Source organism: Micromys minutus (genome assembly GCF_963924665.1).
Source record: "Micromys minutus genome assembly, chromosome: 20".
Classification (NCBI taxonomy): domain Eukaryota; kingdom Metazoa; phylum Chordata; class Mammalia; order Rodentia; family Muridae; genus Micromys; species Micromys minutus.
Window position 1 is genome coordinate 6,730,415 of NC_137955.1, and position 24,348 is coordinate 6,754,762.

Genomic DNA, 24,348 nt, shown 5'->3' on the forward strand with positions numbered 1-24,348 from the left:
TTACAAAGGATGAAATCTCACAGCTTTTAACCATCAAAGAATTAAAATGCTGCATTCCACAGTGTACCCCCAGACAGGAAAGTATTACATACAAAGTCTGTTCTGCTCCAAGAGGCTTGCTGCCCTCTGGTGTTAAATTTCACCTTTACACCAGGACTTCACACAGACAGAACTGAAAAGCTGAATTGCAGCAAAAAATGTAGCACAGACTCACAATTATTTTAGTGAAAAATTTCATCATGGATTATTAATATCCTGTTTTTATCCTGAAGACATATTAGAAGGTCATTATTAGAAAGCTGAGTCCTGAGGGAGTAAGAGAGGCATGAGAAAGCAGAAGGAGAATTAAATATGATCCAAGTACATTATCCGAAACCGTCAAGGGACGAATCAAAGTGACTTTTAAAAAGTTAAGCCTCGCCCATACAAGAGGCCTTGCCTGGATGATCTATATTTCCCCTTCGGCTTTACAAGGAGAACAAAAGCAAGTGATCTTTGATTTTGAAGCAAAGTAATGACTAAATAGAACATGAGGTTATTACAGCAGTATGATTTATTAATGACTTATAAAACAGTAGACATACAAGACAGATAGGGAAAGTGATGTCTGTGACAATGTTATCCCCCAGCGTAGGGAATAAAATGTGATTAAGAGTTTCAGACCTCAATACAGCAACCCAGATTATCTTTCAGGGATAGATACTCACTCTCTTAAATTTGGCATCTAAATTAATTATTTTTAAATTTATCTCTTTAAGATTTATTTTTGCAGTTTGTATAACATGGTTACCTTGCTTTTAAGGTTAAAAATTTTAACTTTAATATATTATTTTATAAAAAAAAAATTCCACATGAGAGCAATTACAGCTGATCACACTGAGCCAAAAGTGAGGCTCCTGACATGTTGGCAGTGAGGGGCCCGTGGTTGCTTTTCCCAGTTGGCTTCACATGAGACAAGAGTGGGTGACAGATACCATCCCAGCAGAGACATGACTTAAGAAGGGTTGAATTGAGACAATGCTGCATTATCAGTAAATGGCTGTGGATTTAAAAGGTTTACACCTTTTCAATATGTCCTCTGGTGTTCTATGGCTTTAAGGTGTCCAATGGCCACACTACCTGAATGTACCCAGTCTTTCTAGAGGATATAAGGGGAGAAATGGCTCAGTGAGGGAGAACCTCAAGTGAGCATATTTTTGCCTTGGTTGATTTGGCAGTGGAGCCATATATGAAAATTCAGAATGGCAACACAGGCAGTGTTCCTGAGCCACGCACAGTACAGAGAGCAGAAGCCACAAGCTTATCCTGCTCACTGGACTGCAGAAAGCTTCAGTGCCTGGGGCTAACTCACAGATTAGCCTCACAAATAATCCAGCACCTTAGTCTGTCTGTGTGGCCATCACGGTATGTGAGATGGCACTGCTTATAAAGAAGATATTCCTCAATTCCTCACGACTCTAGAGGGCGGGAGGTCCAGATGGAGGCACTGGCCTGGGGTCTGCTGAGGGCCTCCTACCTTCATCCTCACTGGGTAGAACATAGGAGGCTGGGAAAACAAGCTAACCAAATGCTAAGAGAGGGAAAAGTGTGAGTGTGTGTGTGTGGGGGGTGTTATTTTTATTGCTTCCTGGATTTTAAAAACATTTTTGTTCATTTTTGAGATTATCCTTTTATTACAACATCCCTTCCTTCCCTCTTAAATCTCTGAAATCCCTATATATCTACCCTGTTTCCTCCAAGTTCATGGCCTCTTTTGTGACTGCTTGTTACTGCATGCATAGTGGCCTGTACTTTTTGTGAATGGTTGGGACCTCATGGGCTTTTCTCCATCCAGTTTGGCATGTTTGTTGGTGCCATTTTTTCAGCTTACATTTGGGTGGTTATGTTTGGGGGAAGGGTATCGTTAAGATCCCAACTAGCCTGGTGCTTTCTTGTAACCCAAGTTGGCTTCAAACATGGATAGTCTTCCTGCCTCAGAATGAGTCACCAGGCCTGGTTCAGAAACCTTATTCTAAGAGTAGTTAGGTGACATAAATTGGACTCAAGGGGTCTGAAGGATAAAAGAGAAACCTTTAAGCTAGGTGGGTAAGAAGGGAACCACCTAATGTAGACAGGGGTTCTGGGAGAAGAGAGAAGATAAATATGATCAAAACATGTTATATGCAATTCTCAATGGATCTGTACTTCAAGAAATTCAAGTCTCTGAAGAAGGAAATTGAAGAAGACCTCAGAAGATGGAAAGATCTCCCATGCTCATGGATTGGAAGGATCAACACTGTAAAAATGGCCATCTTGCCCTAAGCAATCTACAAATTCAATTAAATCCCCATCAAAATTCCAACTCAATTCTACATAGAGTTAGAAAGAGCAATTTGAAAATTCATTTGGAATAATAAAAAACCCAGGATAGCAAAACCAATTCTCAACAATAATAAAAACTTCCGGGGAATCACCATCCCTAACCTCAAGCTGTATTATAGATCAGTTGTGATAAAAACTGCAAGGTATTGGTTCAGAGACAGGTAGGTAGACCAATGGAATAGAATCGAAGACCCAGAAATGAACCCACACACCTATGGTCACTTGATCATTGACAAAGGAGTTTAAAACTTTCAATGGAAAAAAGAACAGCCTCTTCAACAAAAGATGCTGGTTCAACTGGCAGTTAGCATACAGAAGAATGCAAATCGATCCTTTCTTATCTTCTTGTACAAAGCTCAATTCCAAGTGGATCAGAGACCTCCAGATAAAACCAGGTACACTGAAACTATTAGAAGAGAAAGTGGGGAAAAGCTTAGAACACATAGGCGCAGGGAAAAATTTCCTGAACAGAACACCAATGGCTTATGCTCTAAGATCAAGAATCGACCAATGGAACTTCATGAAGTTGGAAAGCTTCTGTAATGCCAAGGACACTGTCAAAAGAACAAAAGGGCAACCAACATATTGGGAAAAAAATCTTTATCAATCCTAAATCTGATAGAGGGCTAGTATCTAATATATACAAAGAACTCAAGAAGTTATATCCTAGAGAATCAAAGAGTTCTATTAAAAATGGGGTACAGGACTACACAGAGACTTCTCAATGGAGGGTATCAAATGGTTGAGAAGCACCTAGAGTAATGCTCAACATCCCTAGTCATCAGAGAAATGCAAATCAAAACAACCCTGAGATTCCACCTCAAACCTGTCAGAATGGCTAAGATCAAAAACTCATATAACAGCAGATGCTATCAGGGATGCGGAGAAAGAGGAACACTTCTCCACTGTTGGTGAGGTTGTAAGCTGGTACAACCACTCTGGAAATCAGTCTGTCGGTTCCTCAGAAAATTGGACATAGTACTACTTGAGGACCCTGCTATCCCATTCCTGGGTATTTACCTAAAAGTAGCTCCAATATCTAACAAAGAAACATGTTCAACAATGTTCATAGCAGCCTTATTTATAATAACCAGAAGCTGGAAAGAACCCAGGTGTCCCTCAACAGAGGAATGGATTCAGAAATTGTGGTACATTTACACAATGGAGTGCTACTCAGCTATTAAAAACAATGAGTTCATAAAATTCCTAGGCAAATGGATGGAACTTGAAGCTATCATCCTGAATGAGGTCACATAGGAAAAATCACAAAAGAACACTCATGGTATGTATTAACTTATAAGCAGATACTAGCCCCCCCCCCCCCCAAAAAAAAGGAGAGCTGGGAATACCCAAGAAAATATCCACAGAACTTACAAAGCTCAAAAAGAAGGAATACCAGAATGTGGATGCCTCAGTTCTTCTTAGAAGGGAGAACAAAACATAGGAGGAAATGCAAGGTCAAATAGAGGTGCAGGGATCAAAGAAAAGATCTACAGAGACAGTATCACCTGGAGACCCACCACATATGCAGTCACCAAACCCAAGCACTATTGCTGATGCCAAGAAGTGTTTACTTGCAGGAACCAGACATGAATGGCTCCTCAGAGGCTCTTCTAGAATCATATAGATGGGGATGCTTTCAGCTAGCTAAACATCAGACTGAACACAGGGACCTCAATAAAAGAGATAGAGAAAGGACTAAAAGAGCTGAAAGATTTGCACCCTCATGGAAAGAACAACATCATCATTAGCCAAGGCACTGAGGTGGAGAGGGTGACTGGGAGAGGGAGCATCTTCATGGAATCAAGTTGAGGGGGATCAGGGAGGAGAGTAGGAGGGGAGGGTATAATATTTGAAATGTAAATACAGAGAATATTCAATAAAATTTAAAAAAAATATAAGGACATAAAAAGACATTCAAAAATAATTCTTACATTTTGTTTAGTTCTGTGTGTCCATGCCACCACACATGTGTGGAAGTCAGAGGATAGCTTGCTAAAGTTTGTTCTCTTCTTCTACCCTTTGTGTCCTTGGGACAGAATTTAATCCAGTACATTTACCCACTGGGTTAGCTCACCAGCTGAACTTTTCATTGTAGGGGTGGGCTGGTAGTACTTATTTAAGTTCTTTTGGCTTCAGTTTCTCTAGCTGAAGAATGTACATAGTAACAGAAATTACATCATAAAAATGGGGCCAGGATGAAATGAAAGAGAAGCATCCAGGAAAGTATCTGTCCTATAGGAAGGAGAGGGGGGCAGAGCATTGACTAACTACCATTTCAGACTTGTCCAGTTCCTAATTTCTGAACATTTCATTAAGTTTTAGCAGTATGCAGTGAGATAAGGAACTCAGGATGAGGAGAGGGTCACTCTGGATGAGCTGAATGTGTCCAAGTCAGGAACTATGGAAGTGTCAGAGGGGGCTGGGTGAATGGCTCAGCAGTTACCAGTGCTGCTGCTCTCCCAATGACCCGAGTTCAGTTCACAGCATCCACATCATCCAGCTTACATCTGCATGCAACTCTAGCTCCACGGAATGCAACACCCTCTTCTCGCCTCTGTGAGTACCCACACACATGTGCCAGCAGATGTATACACATGCACATATGTTTAACATTTTTAGTTTTTAAGAAATGTCTGCAAGAAGACGCAAATAAAATACGGAAGATTCCAGCGCTGTTGTTACCAGACGAACTGTAGGCCAATGAATGAAAGCACGCAAACACTTTAACCAACAAGAAAGTGTTCTGTCCCAGGATTCCACCAATACCTTGACCTCAGCAACCCAAGGCTCATGTGCACAATGCTATCTCTATCACTGTCAATGATAAACCACACTGTCCTAGGCTGCTGCACTTGTGGGGGTTCCAGAGAATAGCAATTAGAAGCCAATGTATGGCTGTTATTGGTTCAACATCAAGAGGGGTGTATTACTTTAGTATATATGTGAGCAATGAAGGGGTAACATATTTCATTGGTGAGCTTCAGTGCAGAACTCTATAAGCAAATAACAGGTAACAGAGTATGCCTCTATGCATTTATATGGTTAGCCTTGTTTGCTCTTCAGGAGCCTGAACTTTGAATCTTGTGGGCCTCCCAACATTTTGGTTGATATGTGCAGCTTAATGGTCCTCAGCTGTGATTAGGAGTCTGAAGCTTTGGCATGTGCTAAGCAGAAGGCGTGTACAGGTGTATCTCTCATGAAAGCCTTAGGCAGTAAGGCTCTGAACATGTTAGGAGCACATGTCACATCCTTGTCACAGCGTGCCCTTGGGGAACTGAGCATCCTAAGACACCCGAGAAGGAAAGTATTAAGAGCATGAGCCTGGTTTGCTGAGGATTTTTGCACCAACTACTGTTCCCTTCCTCTTCCTCCTCCTTTTCTTGTTCCTCCTCCTGCACCACTTTGTCTTCTTCTTCCTTTCTGTTTTCTTCTCTGTACAACAGACATAGACTATGACACAAAACTACAACCAAACAAAATGCAGGGGTGTGGAGCCATGTCCCAGCCATGTCCCACTCTGGATCAGGATTTTGCTGTGAGGCTGTGCCTGCCTTTACTTTCTGTGCACCCTTTTGCTGTGACAGGTCAAGGCTTTGGATTATTTTAGTAGGGTTCTGAGTGTAAGGAGGTATGGGAAACCTAAGATCAACATGGACCATTGTATTTATGATCCTTACAACAAATACCTAGAAATGTAAATCTGAATTGAAAATTCAATTTTAGAAATCTCTAATTATAAGCAGCATTAAAACATAAATTATTTAGGGATAAATCTGACAAGAGATGTCAAGTACCTGTATTCTCTGAATTCCAAAATGCAAAGTCAAAACCAAAACAGTATTAAACATTAAAATATATAATTTAAATAAAAACAAGTCTAACCATTTGTAAGTTTTTAATGCTAAAATCTGCAAACACTAATGAAAATGTAAAGATTGGGGGTGAGGACGGTTGGGAGGCTTGCTATGTTCACGGAATAGAAGAGTCCACCAAACTCATGTGATCTCCAGACACAGCACAGCTTCAATCAAACCAATAGGATTTTTGTAAAGTGTCATCCTAAATTTTCTTTGTGAGACTAAAGGAACTAGATTTTAGAAGGAATAAGTAAGTTGAAGGAGCCCTAGAATCTCATTTTTATCAGCATAAAGCTTCACTTACTATGAGGCTTTACTAGAAAAGGGTCAACAGTCACAGAACAGAGACGCAGGAGAAATTAACAAACAGAAAGGTACATATGTGTCCAACTGTTTTTCAATAATCCACAAAAGCCATGTCCAGGGAGGAAGGATGGTGCTTCCAATACATGGTGCAAAAACCATAGCAACCACTACTAAAAACAACTCTTTGACACATTTAAACACACAGTTCAACATAAATCATAATTCTTAATATGAATATAAAACAGGAGAAAACATTGGTGTACAAGATCTTTATAACCTAACGCCATCTAGAGTTTTTTGGATATGCAATTACACCTAAAAAAGAAGTCACTAAAAACTACATTTGAGAAGCTGGAATTCAAGACACCAAGTTTGCTTTCCAGGAAAACACTGGAGCAAAAATGGAAGGACAACCAGGCTGGGTAGAATAAAATGTCCAATGTAGGATTCATACCCACATGTATAACAAATTCTCAAGACTGAATGGGAAAGAAATAATCAAATAAAAACCAGAAATGTCCTTGCTCTTGGCAACCCCATCCTCTCCAGATGCCAGAGATGCCTAGAGAGCTGGGGGCTCTGGTCCATGATCTGGCTCCTTAATGATGTTAGGGATATCTCTTTGGTTGGAGTAGCAATCAAAGCACAGTAGGAGAAAATTCCTTCTAGCTAAGAGAACAGAATTATCACGTAGTGGAAAAATTATCCCTTTAATGAAGTGCTTTCCCTTTTCTACCCTCAGTACAGCCTGTTACAGAGCCAGAGACATACAGCTTCAAAGGTCTTGCCAGTTTTCTCAATCAGAAAACTTCCTGTTCTCCATCTACCTTTTTTCTAAGCATGGCTTCTCTAACACTTTTAGCTTTTCCTTCTTTCCTCTGTTCTCCTCATCTAGACTGTGCTGAAACTTACTACTTGCCTACCCCCAAATAGTTTTAAACTGCAATAAAATTGTCCTCAAGCATATAGGGAAATGTACAAATGAACACATTTAAACATATATGAACATATATGAACACATTTCAAGAAGATGCCACTCAGCTTTGTTGACTAGAATTACTGAAACTTGGCTGTAGTTTCTATTTGATAGTAACATTTATATCTTTATATTAAAACTTTTTGTAATATGTTAATGCTGTTAATGAATATGTTAATATTATTAATGCTTTCTAACATGGTATACATATAAAAACTAAGCACATGAAATTAGAAGCAGGTACATTACAACCAAAGCATGAAACAGTAAATACAGTATTAAAGTGACTGAAACAGAGTTAAAGAACACCAGCCGTCTGGTTTCAAGGATTCACAGACTTGAGAAATCCTATCCTCAGGTGTTGAGAGCACAGTGCAGTCACCTGGGAAACTAGCTGATCGTCTCTTGTATAACTAAATATGGACTTACCATATGATCCAGCAATCCCACTCCTGAGTATTTACCCTAGAAAATAAAAAAGGTTAATTTATTAAAAGACATGTAGATTAATGTTAATAATAATTCTGCTCATACACTGCTAATACTTGAGACAATCCTCTCATCTTTTATGCTGGAGAAATCATGGCTCAGTCACAGAATGGAATACTATTGAGCAGTAAAAGTAACATACTATAGATAGAAGAGTCCTGGATAAACTGATGAATGCAATAGACACGCTTGGTAAACAACATCAGTCTCCAGACTTCATGCTTTGTGATTCTACTTCTACATCACTGTTTTATAGTGTTATCAGTAGTTCAAACACATAAATGGAGAACAGATTAGTGACACTTTTGGATTAAGGATGGATAAAAAAGCATGTGTGACTGATACCCACACAAAAAAGGGAATCTGTTCTTGCTAGTATCTGTCTTTCTGTTTGAATCAGTGAGACACACTTTATAAGTTATCATTGTTTCTAGCCCCAACAATGGCATCTGGGCACCATAAACTCACAGATTCTCTACTTAGCACAGACAGGCACTTGCCTGTCTGTAGCACTGTCCACAGGGAAGTCTGTGAGTGTGAACAAAAACTAATTCCACCTGTCAAAAAATTCAATACTTGCTTCTCTCTGAACTGTAACACTTTATGTTGGACATAATTAATGATATATCTAAGATTTTCAGGAGAAAGAATTAAATCAGCTCCCAAAATTATGATGTCATTTGTATATAATTGGTGTAGAGTAAACCAAATTTTCACAATTTTTAAAGCATTTTTACTTGCCAAAACATTATTTCAGAGCTCTGTACATTGTTTTGAAGATATTCTTTATGAAGAATGATCATTTCCAATTTACGTAGATATAAATAAACCTCTCCATAAACACTTAATTTTATAGCTTCCCAGGATCTTACCTGGGCAATAATACAAAAAAGGCATGCTCAGTTCTACAGTGCATAAGTGGCTGTCATTTACAAGTAATTCAAACTAGGATGTTCTTACTAGCAACAAGTAAAAAATGCAGCTAAAATGCCTACAATTATGCTACGTAAGTAAAGAAGGAAATCCTACTTACTTTGTCCGAAGTACTCACCAAAGTAATTTTATTTTTTGAGTCTATGAATAGGGACATAATGCATTCATCCAAGCAGCTTCATTTTCATTATTTTAATCTTAGAATATTAATATAGAATACACTAATAAGAACCACCATCTGTGACTGATACCCACACAAAAAAGGGAATCTCCAAAAAAAGTTTTATACTAGCTCCCAAACTTTCAAATTCCATGGTTTGTTATCCCTTGACTTGAATGGCTTTCCATAGGAGATAAATACAGAACTAGTACACAGAACTATAGTAATACTGTGAGGGGCACACAAGTAGCTCAAATTCTAGAGAATTAAGCTCTGCTACAGAATGTCAGAGTAAATCCCCCCCCAGATGTGTTTCAACATTCAGTAGTTATTCATATCCTGACCATATGAGCATGTGAATGCAGTGTCGTGAACATTAAATTAAAAACAAATGCCACACAAGGTGAATGGATGGTTATCAGATTAGATGTAGATATTGCTGAAGCACTCTACACATTAGATACTCGTGGCACATCCTCCAGTCTCAGATCACAGGGTAAGAAGCTCCTGCTCTATTAGCCAGAGTGGGGAAAGCTGCAAGTGGGGCTCTATCAGAAGCATAGAAGGAGCTCTCATTCTACAGACATGAAGCCTGGAAGCAGCGCTTATTCTAAACATACACACAGTGCCAAGGGTAAGAGGGTGCATAATCCTTACGTGTACACGCAGACACACATCATCTCATAACGTAAAACTAACATTTAATTCACATCCACGTGTTCTGGAACCCCAGTACTTACACATACCATTTCTGGATAAACTGATTTCAAAGCACTCACCTGCTTCTGCAGCCATAGTTCACGCCGCCGCTGCTGCCGCCTCAGCGTTCTCAACTTGCTCCTCTCTCTGTTGGTCAGCCTGTGGTTAATGGTGCCCAGGGGGAAGCTGGCAGGGTGCAGGAAGTCCAGAGGGGAGAGGTGTTCTTCTTGGTCCGAGGCCTCCAGCATGCTCCTCCCAGCTGAGGGCAGATCCATCAGGAATGGCAGGCTGTTAGCATTAGCATGATCTGAGTAGACCGAGGAGGCTTCTAGGCCACACTGGAATTCTCTTCCCTTTTGTGCCTGGGTCTCATGGGGAGCCACTGAAAGTCTGTGCAGCAGCCTATTAGGATCCAAACTAGACGGGTTTTGAAAGGAGCAGCTACTTTTACTACATGGTAAAGCCAAGCCTGAAAGGTCAATGGGCCCTGTTTCATTTAGCCTGGGACAGGCAGTAGGCTTAGTATGTATTTCATAGAAAGTGGGCAATAAAATCAGCTTCTCACTGATGTTCAGGTCCAAACTGTGTGACTTTCTGTGAGAAGCTTTAGAAGTGCACCTGCTGGTGTCGGGCTGAGGAACAAAAGCCTGGCATTTGGGGTCGGACGCTTTGAACAGCAGTTTCTCATTCTTCATCCCGAAATGTGTCGCTCGCACCTCCAGGCAGAGTGCTTCTGTGAGTCTTCCGAGGCCGTTATTGTTTCGGGCCATGCTTAAAAGCCTGTGGTTTCTGGTTTTGGAGCCACCACCTGTCAGCAGAGTTTCCTTATCATGACCTGACGGAACTCCAGGATGTGGCAAATGTTTCAGCGCTGGTCTCATTAGTCGGCTTGCCTGTGCCGCATGATGATCAGTCCGGCTCTTGCAGAGATGTACAGCCACAAGCTGGCCACAGGAACATTTTGGAGTGCTGACAAAATTAAAGCCCCCTAATCGGGCCCCACAGAAAGGACAATTCAGTTTCCCAACTGTCCACTGGGCCTACAGGTAGTAAAGGGAAATAAAGACAATGCTCTCATTGTAAAGTGACCAAAGAATGAGTTTAGAGGAAAAAAGAGAGAGAGCCAATCACATGAGCATTGCTGTTACTGAAAAGGCTAGCTCTCTGCTTTCTGATTAGCAGACAGAACGGCAAATGGAAACAAACCTTCCAATAAGCAGAGATAAGCAAACGGCTCCAAACTTCTAGAATGATACATGCTGCAAATCATGCCTATCCGAACAACCAAGAATTCCTAAAGAAAGTCTGTGAACAATGGGCTGAATACAGATACAGTGTGAACGAACAGGAAGAAAAAATACTCCATGGAACCAGGAAGCAAATCAGTCTACAGAGCTTCATTTGCAAGTAAAATCTCACAGCAAAGTGTCTGTTCTGATTCACCTCTTGCATGCCAAACACAGGGGGAGGAAACTTTATCAGCCAACCAAATAAAGAGCACCCTGGCTTTCTATACACAGTGGAGAGGTAGTGACCGCCTAGCTTCCACAGTATATTTCCATATCAGATTAGAAATTAATGAACTGTTTTTAAAATTGTCAAGAAAGACAGTGGGGTCTATGTAGGGTTGCGATGTATTCTGTAAAGTTCAGGACACTTGGAAGCAGGACGCCAGCTCCCAGGGAATTAAAGTGTAAGCATAGATTCAAGTGAGAGCTGCTACATGGCCCTTTTAAACAAAACTTAAGCTACTCGGTGCAAAATTTAATTACAGCTTTTCAAAGGTCAGATTACTTATGCTTTTCCAAGACAAGTATTTAACAATGCAAAATAAAATACCTAAAACATGCAATTAACAAGAGAGTTCTTTTTCTGACACTATTTCATTCAGTATTACTTAAAGCAAAACACTTGCATTTTCATCACTGCAGAAGAGATTAATTATCCAGCTTACTTTAAGTGCATGTACATATGATAGATACATAAAGATGCTTCACTCACTGGATATAACAGGTACTGTTCTGGGTGCAAAAACCACACTACCCAGCAAAGAGTAGAATTTTCTGTTTTTAGTGTGTTCATATGCTGTTGGAGGCTCTTAGAAGTTAACAAGAAAAGGGCAAGCTAACTTTAGGTATGCTTGAGTGTGTGTGTGTGTGTGTGTGTGTGTGTGTGTGTGTGTGTGTGTATGTGTGCATATGTCTGTGTATGTGTGTCTGTGTGCATGTATTTGTGTGCACACACTCAGGGACGTATGCACACGTGATGATCTATTTATGTGTCATTGTCCTATGTGACACTGTGTGCATCGGTCTGCATAAATAGGCACATGGAGCAGAGAAGAGAGAAAGGCAGCAGGAAGGAGGACAGCGGCACTAAGAACAACAGAAATGGAACAAGGCATGTTAGTATCTGGGAGCACACATAGAGGCTGGAAACATCAGGTGCACACATACAGAAAAGGACTGAGATGCTCCCGGAAGAGTGGGCAAGCCCGTGCGCACAGTCAAGGGCGACACAGTCACTCGTGTGCTTTGAAACAACATGTCTAGGAAAGAAGAGAGTGTGCAAGTAGTTTGAAGGGTGTGCACTCTTGACTTTCGCTGGAAACAAAGCACTTACTTTTTGTACTAAGCAGCTTATCCACTCTGGAAGGGCTTCTATATTCATGTGCCACAGATGACAAGTGTTTTGAGCATCAACTGATTCATATCTGTCCTGTTATGGAAAAAAGGGCTATTAGTGACTATCATTTCAGAACTTATTTCTCAATTTCCATATTAAAAGACTAAAAATAAAAACCCCATTTTGATTATAAATATACACTGCCTTCTCTACCTTCTTCCCATCATCAAAATCTTGGATCAAAATTTTTTTTCAGGAAATAACTACCTATGATTCAAATACTGTCAGTGAAAGATATATCCAGTGCCTCATTTTTAGATCCATGTATGATATTAAATAGTGTTGTTTGGACGAACTGTTCCCAACCTTCAATCTCTGACTTTATTTGGATTCTACTGTCAATAAATAAAGAAGCTTGTCTTCCTCTATCAGACTATCAATAAACAGGACTGGCAGGCAGGGAAATGACACAATCTGACAGGCCAAAAACCAGCAGAAACAGGAAGCCTCTGGCTCTCCTCCTGCCTTTGGTCCTGAAGTCATCAAAGTTGGGAAAGGGATCCTGACTTCCTCTAATGTAGGCCATAAGACTTTCGTGTGACAGGTATCTTCTTTATGCAGGAAAGGAACATCCTTACCTGTGAGCACAAAGGGGCACAGAGTAGACTCTCAATGGATAGGCCATGTTAAATTCCCCGAGATGGCAACCATAAAAGCACATCCCCTGTACAAGATCAACAAAAATTTAAATAGAGAGGTCTAAAGCAGCCATGCAGAATGTGATGAATAACTGAGACATAATGGCTTCCCACCCTGTCAGGAAGCTGGTGGGCAAACCAAGGGGGAGATTTCTATTTTGATTAGGTACGTGACCTCAGGCTAGTAAATGGATGGCTCTGGGCTTCAGCTTTTCTCCTTGGAATTACTGCTTGCAAATTGTAAGGGTTCAAAGGACTCTTCTAGGATTGCATTTCAGCCTGTGAAGGGCCATGAAGGTTAAGAGGAACACAGAAAATATAAGGCTCCTACCTATACACCATTTCTCAGGGTCAGATTTTATACTGAATAGTTCTACAATTGCCAAATCACCATGCTCTCTTAAGATTTCCAAGGCAATAACATAACTGTTACTGTGGTCTGGTTAACAAAATAAGAAAGGAGTTTCTACCCACCTATTAACTCTACATCACAGAGCTATGTGAAAGTACTGGAGTTAATCATCTCAAAATGTACTTCCTTAAATCATCCGCCTTAGCTTGTGATGTGGAGCCAAGACCTCCTGAAATGATTTATGTATAATCTATGTATAATTTCCCAAACTGAACTCACTGAGGTCATACGGCGACTTCTCTACCATTAGATCTTAGTAGGTGTGAACTAAACATTGCACTGTAATTTATTTATTCATTGGTAAGGTCTATAAGGCAGGCAGTGCAATCTACTACCTGTAGAAAAACAAACACAACGACCTGACAATGTGAATTAGAAGCGGAAAGAGACCTGAGGCATTTTTCATGTTAAGCACATGCACTGTCAGTTATAATCAGTAGTGACTCCCCCATCCAGGAGTACTAACAAGCAATAAGTGCAAGTCACTTTGTGTGCTCTTGCTCAGTACAGTGAGTGTGGGGTAACAGGACAATGCCTTTCAAAAAGGAGAAAGGACTGTGAAGTTTTTACCATAAGAAAATTGAAAGTTCAAGGGAGCAGATATATTTAACCCAATTTAAACATTACGAAATATATATGTATCAAGATATCCCACTGTCTCATTAAAATGCATATATTTAGCATTCTGTCTTAGGTCAAAAAGTAAATTTAATAAAGAAAAATAAAAAGCGTTGAGATGGTTTCTATTATAATACCTTTTTAAAAAATCTTATCTCAACAGAGTTTGAAAACAATTTCAATGGAAGCTAGAAAGTCTTTTGGAAAATGTTTTAGCTGCCTAAAGAAACTTCAACCAAGATGGCCAAACTCTGGCTCAGCTTATAGAAGACAACTTTGCCAGTATTCCATGTCAAAGATGAAAGTCTTGAAACAGGGGCAGTGAAATGTGTGGACACATGAAGAGGACATTACTGGGTAGGTGAGAAGTTAGAAAACAGAGGCCCTGGTAGGGACAGTCTCCAGCTCTCTCACATGTGGCTTCCTAACAGCTCCTCAAAAAGAATGCCAGGAAAATGCTAATGGGTTCATTGATTCCTTTTCTTAACATAGGGCATAGGGAATACTGGCAGAAAGGAAAATCACTAGGGGTCCAATACCGTCCAGTCAGCACATATCCAATCTAGCCTTTCCACATCCTGGACTATATAAAAGATAGGTATGTTTTAAGTTGAACTTAAATTGATTTCTGCAAATATTTTCACTTGAATAATTTTTGTTTATTGTTATGTATTTTAATCTGATATTATTTCCTGGATTCACAAAGTATGTGTATAAAAAGTTTGTGAACTACAAATTGGTAAAATTTAATCTTTTCAGATGGGGAAATTAGAGAACAATTGTTTTTCAGTTCAATCAAATAATTTTAATTAATTAGTTAAGTCTTATTGGGATCAACAACCGTGTGCAATCTCCGTGTGGCGGCTGAGACCTGAAATCCAGAATTCAGGGGGCAAGGGGGCAGGACGGGGGGCGGGGGGGCAGGACGGAGCCTAAGACTAATTTTAAAAATATTTGCAGAAGTTGGGTTCTGTTAAGGACTCTGTCCAAACTATATTTAAAGACAAACCTCTAAACACATTGACCAATAGGTCTGGTGAACTGGGAAGAGGAGTGTGAGCCCTTTGGTGTAAGGCCGTACATGAATAAAACATGGCAGATGCACAGAAACCTTTTCAATAGTATCCATTAAGAGCCTGCCAAAACCACCTTTCTGAAAATTTTACATTTTTTCAAAAAAAAAAATAACTTATTTTATTTTAGATGCTTTGGTGTGAAGGTCTTAGGTCCCCTGGGGCTGGAGTTACATAGTTGTAAGCTGCTATACAGGTATTAGGAATTGAACTCCTGTCCTCAGGAGGAACATCCAGTGTCTCAATCACTGAGCCATCTTTCAAGCCCCAAATATTAGATTTTAAAATTAAAATTTGACAAAAATTTCAGATAAATATAGGCGTTTTCAGTAGGAAGGGAAATGCTTAGGACCTGGATGCTGTATTCCCTAGCTTCTAGAATGTAAGAAGTAAGATTATTATTATTATTATTATTATTTTTGACTTTATAAGTTACCAAGGCTGAAGGGATGGCTCAGTGGTGAAGCCAGCAGCCTCACTGGGCAGTTCACAGCTGTCTAGAACTGATGGCTTTGGCCTCAGTGGGCACTTGTGCTCACATGTATATACTCACATGCAGACACATACATGTCCATACTTAAAAATAATTAAACAAACCCTTCTTAAGTTAAGCGGTGTCCATGTGGTGTTTATATTATGGTACAAAACTGAAGCAGGCACCAGACAAGCATGGCACAGCTATTATCAAACACATGAACTGGGCTTTGGAACTGGGTAAAAGGTAGAGGTTGGAACAGTGTTGAAGGGTATGCAGGGAAAATGTAGATTGAGAATTGACTGGTAAAAGCAGTTCTGGGGAAGGTTCTGAAGGAAAGGGGCTGCAGGAAGGTCCAAGGCCTCCAGGTTAACAGGTGGTAGGATACACATCCAGGGCCTGAGGCGACCTGGATGGGATCTCAGGCTGAACTGAGGAACAAGGAACAAAGGTCACCGGAATGGGCCTGATGGTAAGTACCTGGAATCTCAGCACTAAAGAGTCTGAGGCTAAAACAGACTCCATTGTTTGTTGTTGTTTTAATTTGATTTGATTTTTTTGTTTTACGTTTTATTTTTTAAAAAATTTAAATTAAAATCAAGTACTCCCAAGCGCTCTCCTTAGGGGGTTAAAAGGGTGCCAAAGATTTTGGATGACCTGAGTCCAAGGACTTTTGGGACATCAGAGCAAAGGTGTGACAAACTGGAATATTTGTCAGGGGAAAAGGTATGCAGGTGGCTAAGCATTCAAGACACTGCAATGTTCCCTCAAACTGCACACAGAGAACCTGCAGCAAAGGGAAGTGACTGACAGGCACAAGTTAGAACTCAAGGGAGGCAGAATGGAAGGAGCTGGAATACGCAGCCTGGCCATGCAGTGACTGAACCACGTTTGGGAGGGATCACTCAGGTGTGGCTAAGGAACCTTCTAAAGGAAGTGGTTATGGGGAGAGAGAAGTGGGTTTTCCTTGGCACACAAAGATAGAATGATGTTAAAGGCAGCTCAGGGTTTTCAAGACAAGCTAGTGCTGTGAAATGTAATGTGGTGAGGGGGTACCATGATGGCCTGTGCCAAGGTGTGCCTGGGAAATTACACCATGCAGCAGATCTGGTATAAAGGACAGAGGGAGGGAAGTGAGGACCTGGGAAGGGGTTGAGGCAGATGAGTGGAATTGTAGACAGGCAGACAGGAGCAGAGCCAGGTGGGCTGAGCAGAGGATAAAGCACAAAGAAAAGAAAGGAGGAAAGAGAACCCTGGGAACAGAGCTGAGGTGTCCAGCAGTCCTTACCTGAAGCACCTGACCAGGGCAGGAAATGGCCAAAGGTGATGACTTAAGCCTTTGCTAGGGTCCTGGGAGAAGCCTGGTGGAATTGCCTGTATTCCAACAGCTAGACCTTTGACAAAGTGTCAAGACCTGACGTACCCAAACTTCTGTGTGCTGCTATAAGAACTCTGCTTCCCACATGCTGCTACAAGAGCTCCAGTGGGCCTTTATGCAGCCCAGGTTGCTGCTCTTGGAGGTACAAGCTATGACCTTCATTGGTGTCTGTGTGGTAATCACAAAATCCAAGGCTTTCCCACTTAGACTGCAAACAATGTGACCCACTGAGTGGAAGTGCTGTCAGTCATCACAGACTGAATCTATGGGGCTAGGGCCATGCTTGGAACACAGATACAGATATAAAAAGACCAGAAAACCCATACATATATAGAAAAATTTTAAAGGGTTGCAGAAGTTTCTGGATCCTTTCCTGAGGCATGGAGTCAATGAAGGTAGTGTTTCTCTGTAAAACAGCAGCATCCTCAGCCCTGTTGGATTTCACATCTACTTGGGACATGCTTTTTCCCTCCTTTTCAAATGAGACTATCTTTCCTATGGAAAAATAGTGTGTCCATTGTGTTTTAAAAACTGCAAGGCTTACACTGACTTCACAGACTCTAGTCTGAAAGGCCAGCCTCATCTACCTCTGATTTCCATGAGACTGGGCTACACAGAAGTTTGAAATGAAGCTGAAACAAGTTAAGACTTTGGAGTTAATGGGAAGAAATGATTATATTTCACATTCCAAAAGAACATGGATTGAGGGGCCACAAAGTGCCCTAAAACCCATGCTCAACTTTGGCACCCAGCAGCTGGTGAGATTTGTTTTTTGGGTGGGGGGAGGGCAGGAAACTTCTGGAAACTTCAGGAGGAAGTAGGTCATTGGATGGTAGCATGACTTTGAAGGTTCCAGCTGGTCTGCCAGTCTGCCATAATCGGAGGACCCTTTGCTGAACACTCCCACTGCCACTGGGGTTGTCCACTCTAGGCCCAGAGCACACAGCCCGGAGACACTGGACTGAATCTTCTTAAAAGATAAGGAAGTAACTCCTTCCCTAAACAATTAGTATGTTTCAAAGGCAACTGAGAACTTTGCTATAGGAGAGCAAGACCTATTAAGCAATGAAATTAGGACCAAGAACTAATTTGAGGAGTTGATCTCATACACAGGAGGATAGACATAAGTTTTATGCAAATAGTATGCCCCTGTACACTTTTATTTGAGAACTATTAAATATAAACCAAATATGTTTGCCTAAACAGCTATCTCTCACACTACAGGAACAGATCTAGATGCGCGCGCGCGTGTGTGTGTGTGTGTGTGTGTGTGTGTGTGTGTGTGTGAATGTATGTCCTTGTGTATGTGTGTATATGTGTGTATATCTGTGTATGTATGTGATGTGTATATAAAAAAAGAAAAGATCATATCCTGGGTTTAGTTAAAAGATAAAGAGTGGGGCTATGCTGCATGGAGGTGTGATGAGGCCTTGGGGCAGGGGGATGCCTCTGCGGGACCCATGTTGGGAATCCCTTCCCTCTGAGGAACCAGACACATGACGGTATAGTACAGAATAGAGTTTATTCAGGTCATGGGGGAGTTAAGAGGATAGTAGAGGCTGAGGGAGAGGAGGGGAGAAGCAGAGGCCCACCATGAGCACATGAAGAGAGAGAGGGGGAAGGGAATGGGAAGAAAAGAGGCAAGAGGGAGAGAGCAAGGGAGGGAGGGAGGGAGAGAGAGACAGAGAGACAGAGAGAGAGAAGAACAGGAAGACAAAAGAGAGAGGAGGGGGCTAGTAACCCCTTTTACAGTGTCAGGTAACAGGGGCAAAGCACACCTGGTGTTGCCAGGTAACTGTGAGGTGGGGTATCTTTGGGGTGGGTTTTACAGAATCCCAACAGCATATGCTGTGTGTGCACATGTGTCTATTTATCTATGTATATGTCTGTGTACCCACACATCTGATTATCTCTCTGTGTGTGTATGTGTATATGCCAATACAGGCACATATATATCCTCTGTGACATGGAAGCTGGATGAAGGCCGTTCTCAGGAGGTGACGTAGACTAAATTGGAGAAAGAGTGAAATCGTAATGGTGGGGCAAATACAAGAAAAGGACAGGGCTGTGCGCATGATAACAGAGACCACTCTTTACTCTACACAGCCACATAATGAACTTAAAACAAGGACAGACTCAGAAGAACCAGGGAAGTCTTTCTAACAGCCTAGCGGTTATCTCCTTGCCAATAAGAAACTTACAAGCTAGACAAGGCTACTTCACTAAGATTTGAAACCTTACAAGGGAGATTATTTATGTCAAGTGAGATGTGACAGAAAGAAGAGGAAAAACAAACAACTAAGCTAAGTTCACACTGAGTTTTCAGGAAGATGGTTACACAATGTTTATAAATAAAATCTCTGTTCAGGCAGCAGGGGGCACTAGAGCACCTCTCTTACAGTTTACTTTCTGAACAGGGACCGGCTGTCACTGTCCATACAGGATGCGTATATTTTTTCTCCATTTTAAGGGATTTAATTTTTAAAATAACACTGTATGGTTTGCAATTTAAATGTTTATGATTTAATACCATTAAATAATATTCTGATAGATGTTTACAATTTAATTTTCAAATGTAAGCAATAACAGTTCTCAGCAAATTTATTAAAACTAAGTAATCCAAATTGTGTAACTACTATGGTTGTCATACCCAGGGACAATCTTTGTCACAAAACTATCACTTAGTATTGTTATTTGTTCTTAATTAAATATTTAAAGGGCTACAAATTTAAAAGACCCCAACTTCTTTGGATTCCTTGTCTTTTTGGGTTTTTGCTTGTTTTGTTTTCTTAGATTTATGTGTTATTTCAAGAGTGAAAAGCTCTAAAATATCTGGAGGGTGGAGTACCTTGGCGTTCCCCTACACTGGACCAAAGGCCTCTTCTATTGGTGCCAGACAATGCTGTCCACTACTACATATGCAACTGGAGCCATGGGTCTCTCCATAAGTGCTCAATGGTTGGTGTTTTAGTCCGTGGGAGTTTTGGTTGGTTGATAATGTTTTTCCCATGAAGCTGAAAACCCTTCAGCTTCTTAGTCCTTTCTCTAGCTCTTTCATTGGGATCCCCATGTTCAGTCCAATGGTTAGCTGCAAGCATCGTCAGCTGTATCTGTATGACTATAGCAGAGCCTCTAAGAGGCATCTGTATCTGATTCCTGCCACTAAGCACTTCTTGGCATCAGCACTAGTGCTTGGGTTTGGTGGCTGCATATGGGGTGGATCCCCAGGTGAGGCAGCTTCTGAATGATCTTTTCTTCAATCTCTGCTCTTCTGTCTGACCTTGTGTTTCCTCCTGTGAGCGTTGTGTTCCCCTGTCTAAGAAGGACTGAGACATCCACATTCTGGCCTTCCTTTTTTTCTGAACTTCATAATTTCTATGAATTGTTTCTGGGGTATCCAGAGCTTTCTGGGGTTAGTATCCGCTTATCAGTGAGTTATGCCATGTGTGTTCTTTTGTGACTGGGTTACCCCACTCAGGATGATAGTTTCCAGATCCATCCATTTGAGGCCACATCAGTCACATGCTAGCAGAGATTTCTCATCTATGGCACAGATCAAACTTTTCAGTTTGAGTTAAAAGTTGGCAGTTGCCCATCTTTCCAGCTTCACGTCTTGATAAGCCCCCCTTTAACCTTGAGCACCATATAGTCTGTGGATACACCTCAGGGACTTTGAACGTGCTCTTTGCCCTGAACTGCCTTCTCTTGCTCAGTTCCTGAGAAAAGCCTTTTCCCTGCAGGCAGGCCCAACGCTCTGTCAACCTCCTACTCTTACTATGCCCTACATGTTTCCTTTCGCCAATTCTACAGGTAATAATTGAACACTTCTTTGATCAGCTATCTAATATTTTTATAATTCTTAAAAATTAAATATTCATTATTAAAGCAGAAATTTAAATTATTGATATTTATTATAATGGATCTATAATTATAACAGAACTATGATTATGTTAATATGGTATTAATACGATAGTGAATGATAAATCTAAGAAACTTCACAAAGATAGATCATTCTTCTGTTTGTCTTCAAATTTGCAGTGCCTATAATAGGACCCCCTAATCTGCACAGGCTACCAAGATAAAACTCCATGAACAGAGATATGTAAACAACAAAAATATACTTTTGTATGGTTTTAGAGGGTAAATGTTCAATGTCAGGGCACCAGCAATCTGAGCTCTGGTGAGGGTTTTCTGTATTTTACAGACAGCTACCTTTTCCTTCGGCCCGTGCATCGTCCCTATTGCCTTATAAGCTGTAGTCCTGCTGGGTGAATCTTACCTTATGATTTATTTCCCCTTCATTACCCAGAAGCCTCCCTCCAGATACAGTACTGCAACAGCATCAACAAATGAACCTGAGAAGCCAATTCAGCTAAACTGACTGGATGGAAGTCCTCACACTGCTGTGTTCTATGTGGCCTTGACTAGTTGTTACACGTTGTTTAGTTTGCTGACAGCATGAGTATAGATTTGACAGGGGTCAGTGTGTGTACAGAACAGGAGAGAATGGGGCCCAGAATGTGTGTCAGTTCAATATGAAAAATGAGAGATCACAAACAGAAAAAAAGAGTGCTGAAAAAGGCAGCCATGACATCTAGGATGGACCATTGGTGGAAATGAAGGGAGAAACAGCCATCCCTGGAAAGGGGACTGTTGATTACTGATACATGTTGTAGGGTGAGCTAGATGACCTGACAGTGCCTTCAGTGTGCATGTGAATATTGCAGAACTCTAGAGGCTGCTGCTGTGTGGAAGGTGCCTCCTATATTTGTGCAGAGATGGCAGAAGCACTCTTATGTCCATTATACAGACCCTCAGAGGGAGCAATGGCTGTGCATTGGGTTTAACAGAGATAGTGCGGATCAGTGTTTACTGCAGCTGGGAGGGGTGTGGGGCTGGTGTCAGATTGTAGGGGTTTAGAACAGCGAACTGAGGACTTCTCCAGAACTCGCTTCAGAACTATTTACTAAACGGATGGTTTGACATTTCCATCACCCACCTGTCCTAATGCAGTCGCTGCCATAAACATGACCAACAGACATTTGTTCTAATGATGTCTGGGTCATGTGATTCTTTTACCTTTATGGTGAACTGTTCATATTCTTTCTGGTCTGATTACTTGTGATGCCTTTTGTCTATAATCTTAAAATGATTTATTATTTACTTATTACTCTTAAATATTTTGTGTTTCTCCAGCAGTAGCATAACCAGATATATTTTAGTATAGATAAAATTAGCATGTGCTTAGTTATTATCTAAATATATTTTATTATATAAGGTAGTTTCAATCATTTATATATTTTTAATAATTAGCATAGGTTATACTATCAATGCACAGAGAGGAAAGGGAGACTGAATGCTGCTGGGGACAACTGAAGGACAAATGGACAAACTTCTGGGTCTCAGTTCTGAAACTGTTTGGTGGTGATATTTGAATAGGTAAAGATTACTGAGTTATACTCTTAAAATGAGTAGACGTTACAGTTTAGAAATATCTAAAAGTCCATGTATATATATGTGTTTATATATTTTCACAGTCTTTCCCGTAGGAAGCCTTCTTGCCCAGGCTCTGGAGCAGCTCCAGTCTGCTCTTACACTCCCCTCATCAGACTAGGCTACATGGGCCAGTTGTAAACCTTAAAGCTCCACAGCATTAGAGCCTGGCCTTTACTCTACATCACTGCCTTCCACATTGTATGCCCATGTGTCCCAGAGCTGTCCAAGCTCACCTAGACACACAGCAGACTTGAGTAAAATCATTTATCCTTGGTGTCTCAGTCTCCTTATACTTACAGCAGAGGTACCAGATTATCTTCCTCAGAGGTTTACTCTGAAGAATAAGTGATAGAAATACAAATAATATAAATATAAATAATTTGACTATAGAATGGCTCTAAATCAAAAAGCAATAGAAAGATACCCCCTATAATTAGTTGCCAGAAAAATTCAAAGCTGACTCTAATGACATGTCTGCCTGAATGGATGGATAGACAGCAACTGGAATCCCCATGCACTGCAATTGGAATGCTCACTTTGGAAGACTACTAGCAATGCCTTAAAAAGTTAACATATGTCTGCCCTGTGACTATGATGCTCATCTGCAAACACATCCCAAAAATGACAAAATAAGAGAGAGGGCTTTACACAAACGTTCACAGCCTAAGATGACAATAGGCACAGATCACTGAAAATGAGTAAATGCTGAGGTCCCTCAGCAGAAAACAATGGACACTGTCACACTCATAATATGACACAGAATTCAGCAAACCCCTATACACGGTATCTAAGTAAAACTGCAAAATGTGACACTGGGGTACATACGAGGTACAAGCAATGTCCGTGATTTATTTCATTGGAAAGAAAACAAGGATCCAATGGAGACAGAGTGAAGCAGCGGTACCCTGGAATGGGAGGGCCTTGTCTGAAAGAGGGCAAATCAAACGTCCAAGGTCATGGGGATGCTGTACATCCTGCACTGATTCAGATTAGAATTAATTAAAATTATCAAGCTGTAAAGAAGTTTCATTCCATACAAATTATATCCAATGAAAGGTTGGCATGACAAGTTTCATGTTTTTGTCTACTCAAGTGGACCAGATCTGAAAAGGTATTTACCATATGTTCAGGTGTGGCAGAGTAGGTGTGCATGTATAGGTGTGCTTCCATTGTTTCTACAGTCTAAAACTCTTGAGGTCAGCAAAACTCACCTCAACCACTTGAGTCTCAGGAGGACTCATGAAGCAACCAGAACTCGCAATGCATTTTCTACATCTCCAACAATGAAGGGCGCCCACTGGCTCCTCACTGTGCTTCAGACTTGTTGGCTCTTCAGTTCTTTTCATCTGTGGGAACAACAGTGACTGTCAGAATGATAAGCTGCCTCAGAGAAGTTACAGTTCCGAATTCTTACAGCAGCAGTGACATGTGGAGATAGAAGAAGCATCTCTTGCAGTGGCCATACACACGGAGCTCCTGTCCCTGACCAAATACCAGTGTCTAGGGCTTCCCTGCAACACAGTCAGCTGCAGGGTTCTATGTCAGGATGAAACTTATGCAGGGAATTCCAACATTCCAAGTATAATAACCAAAACACTTAAAATTTGATCCTGTGGGCCAGGATTCCTTAATCTTCCATAGATAAATTCCTTCCCCAGAACACTCAAGTGGACAAGCCTTTTCTGTAGTCTAAATACAACCACTATTCACACATTGCATATCATTCTGTGAGGTCCCAAACTGATGCTGTCTTGAATGCAGTGTATCCGGGAGTTTGGGGACATGTTCT

At 40.9% G+C, this 24,348-nt stretch overlaps 1 protein-coding gene across 1 annotated transcript in view; it reads right to left on the bottom strand.

The window, feature by feature from the left end:
- Positions 1–23,905, bottom strand: part of RNF180 (ring finger protein 180) — a gene marked incomplete at both ends in the record, with an annotated part of 141,472 nt that extends 117,567 nt beyond the window's left edge. The window contains 4 exons of the mRNA XM_080933529.1: positions 7,933–7,968; positions 9,865–10,824; positions 12,407–12,502; positions 23,771–23,905. Coding sequence (XP_080789655.1) covers positions 7,933–7,968; positions 9,865–10,824; positions 12,407–12,502; positions 23,771–23,905 — 1,227 coding nt within the window. The remainder of the gene's footprint in view (positions 1–7,932; positions 7,969–9,864; positions 10,825–12,406; positions 12,503–23,770) is intronic.
- Positions 23,906–24,348: the final 443 nt, after the last annotated feature.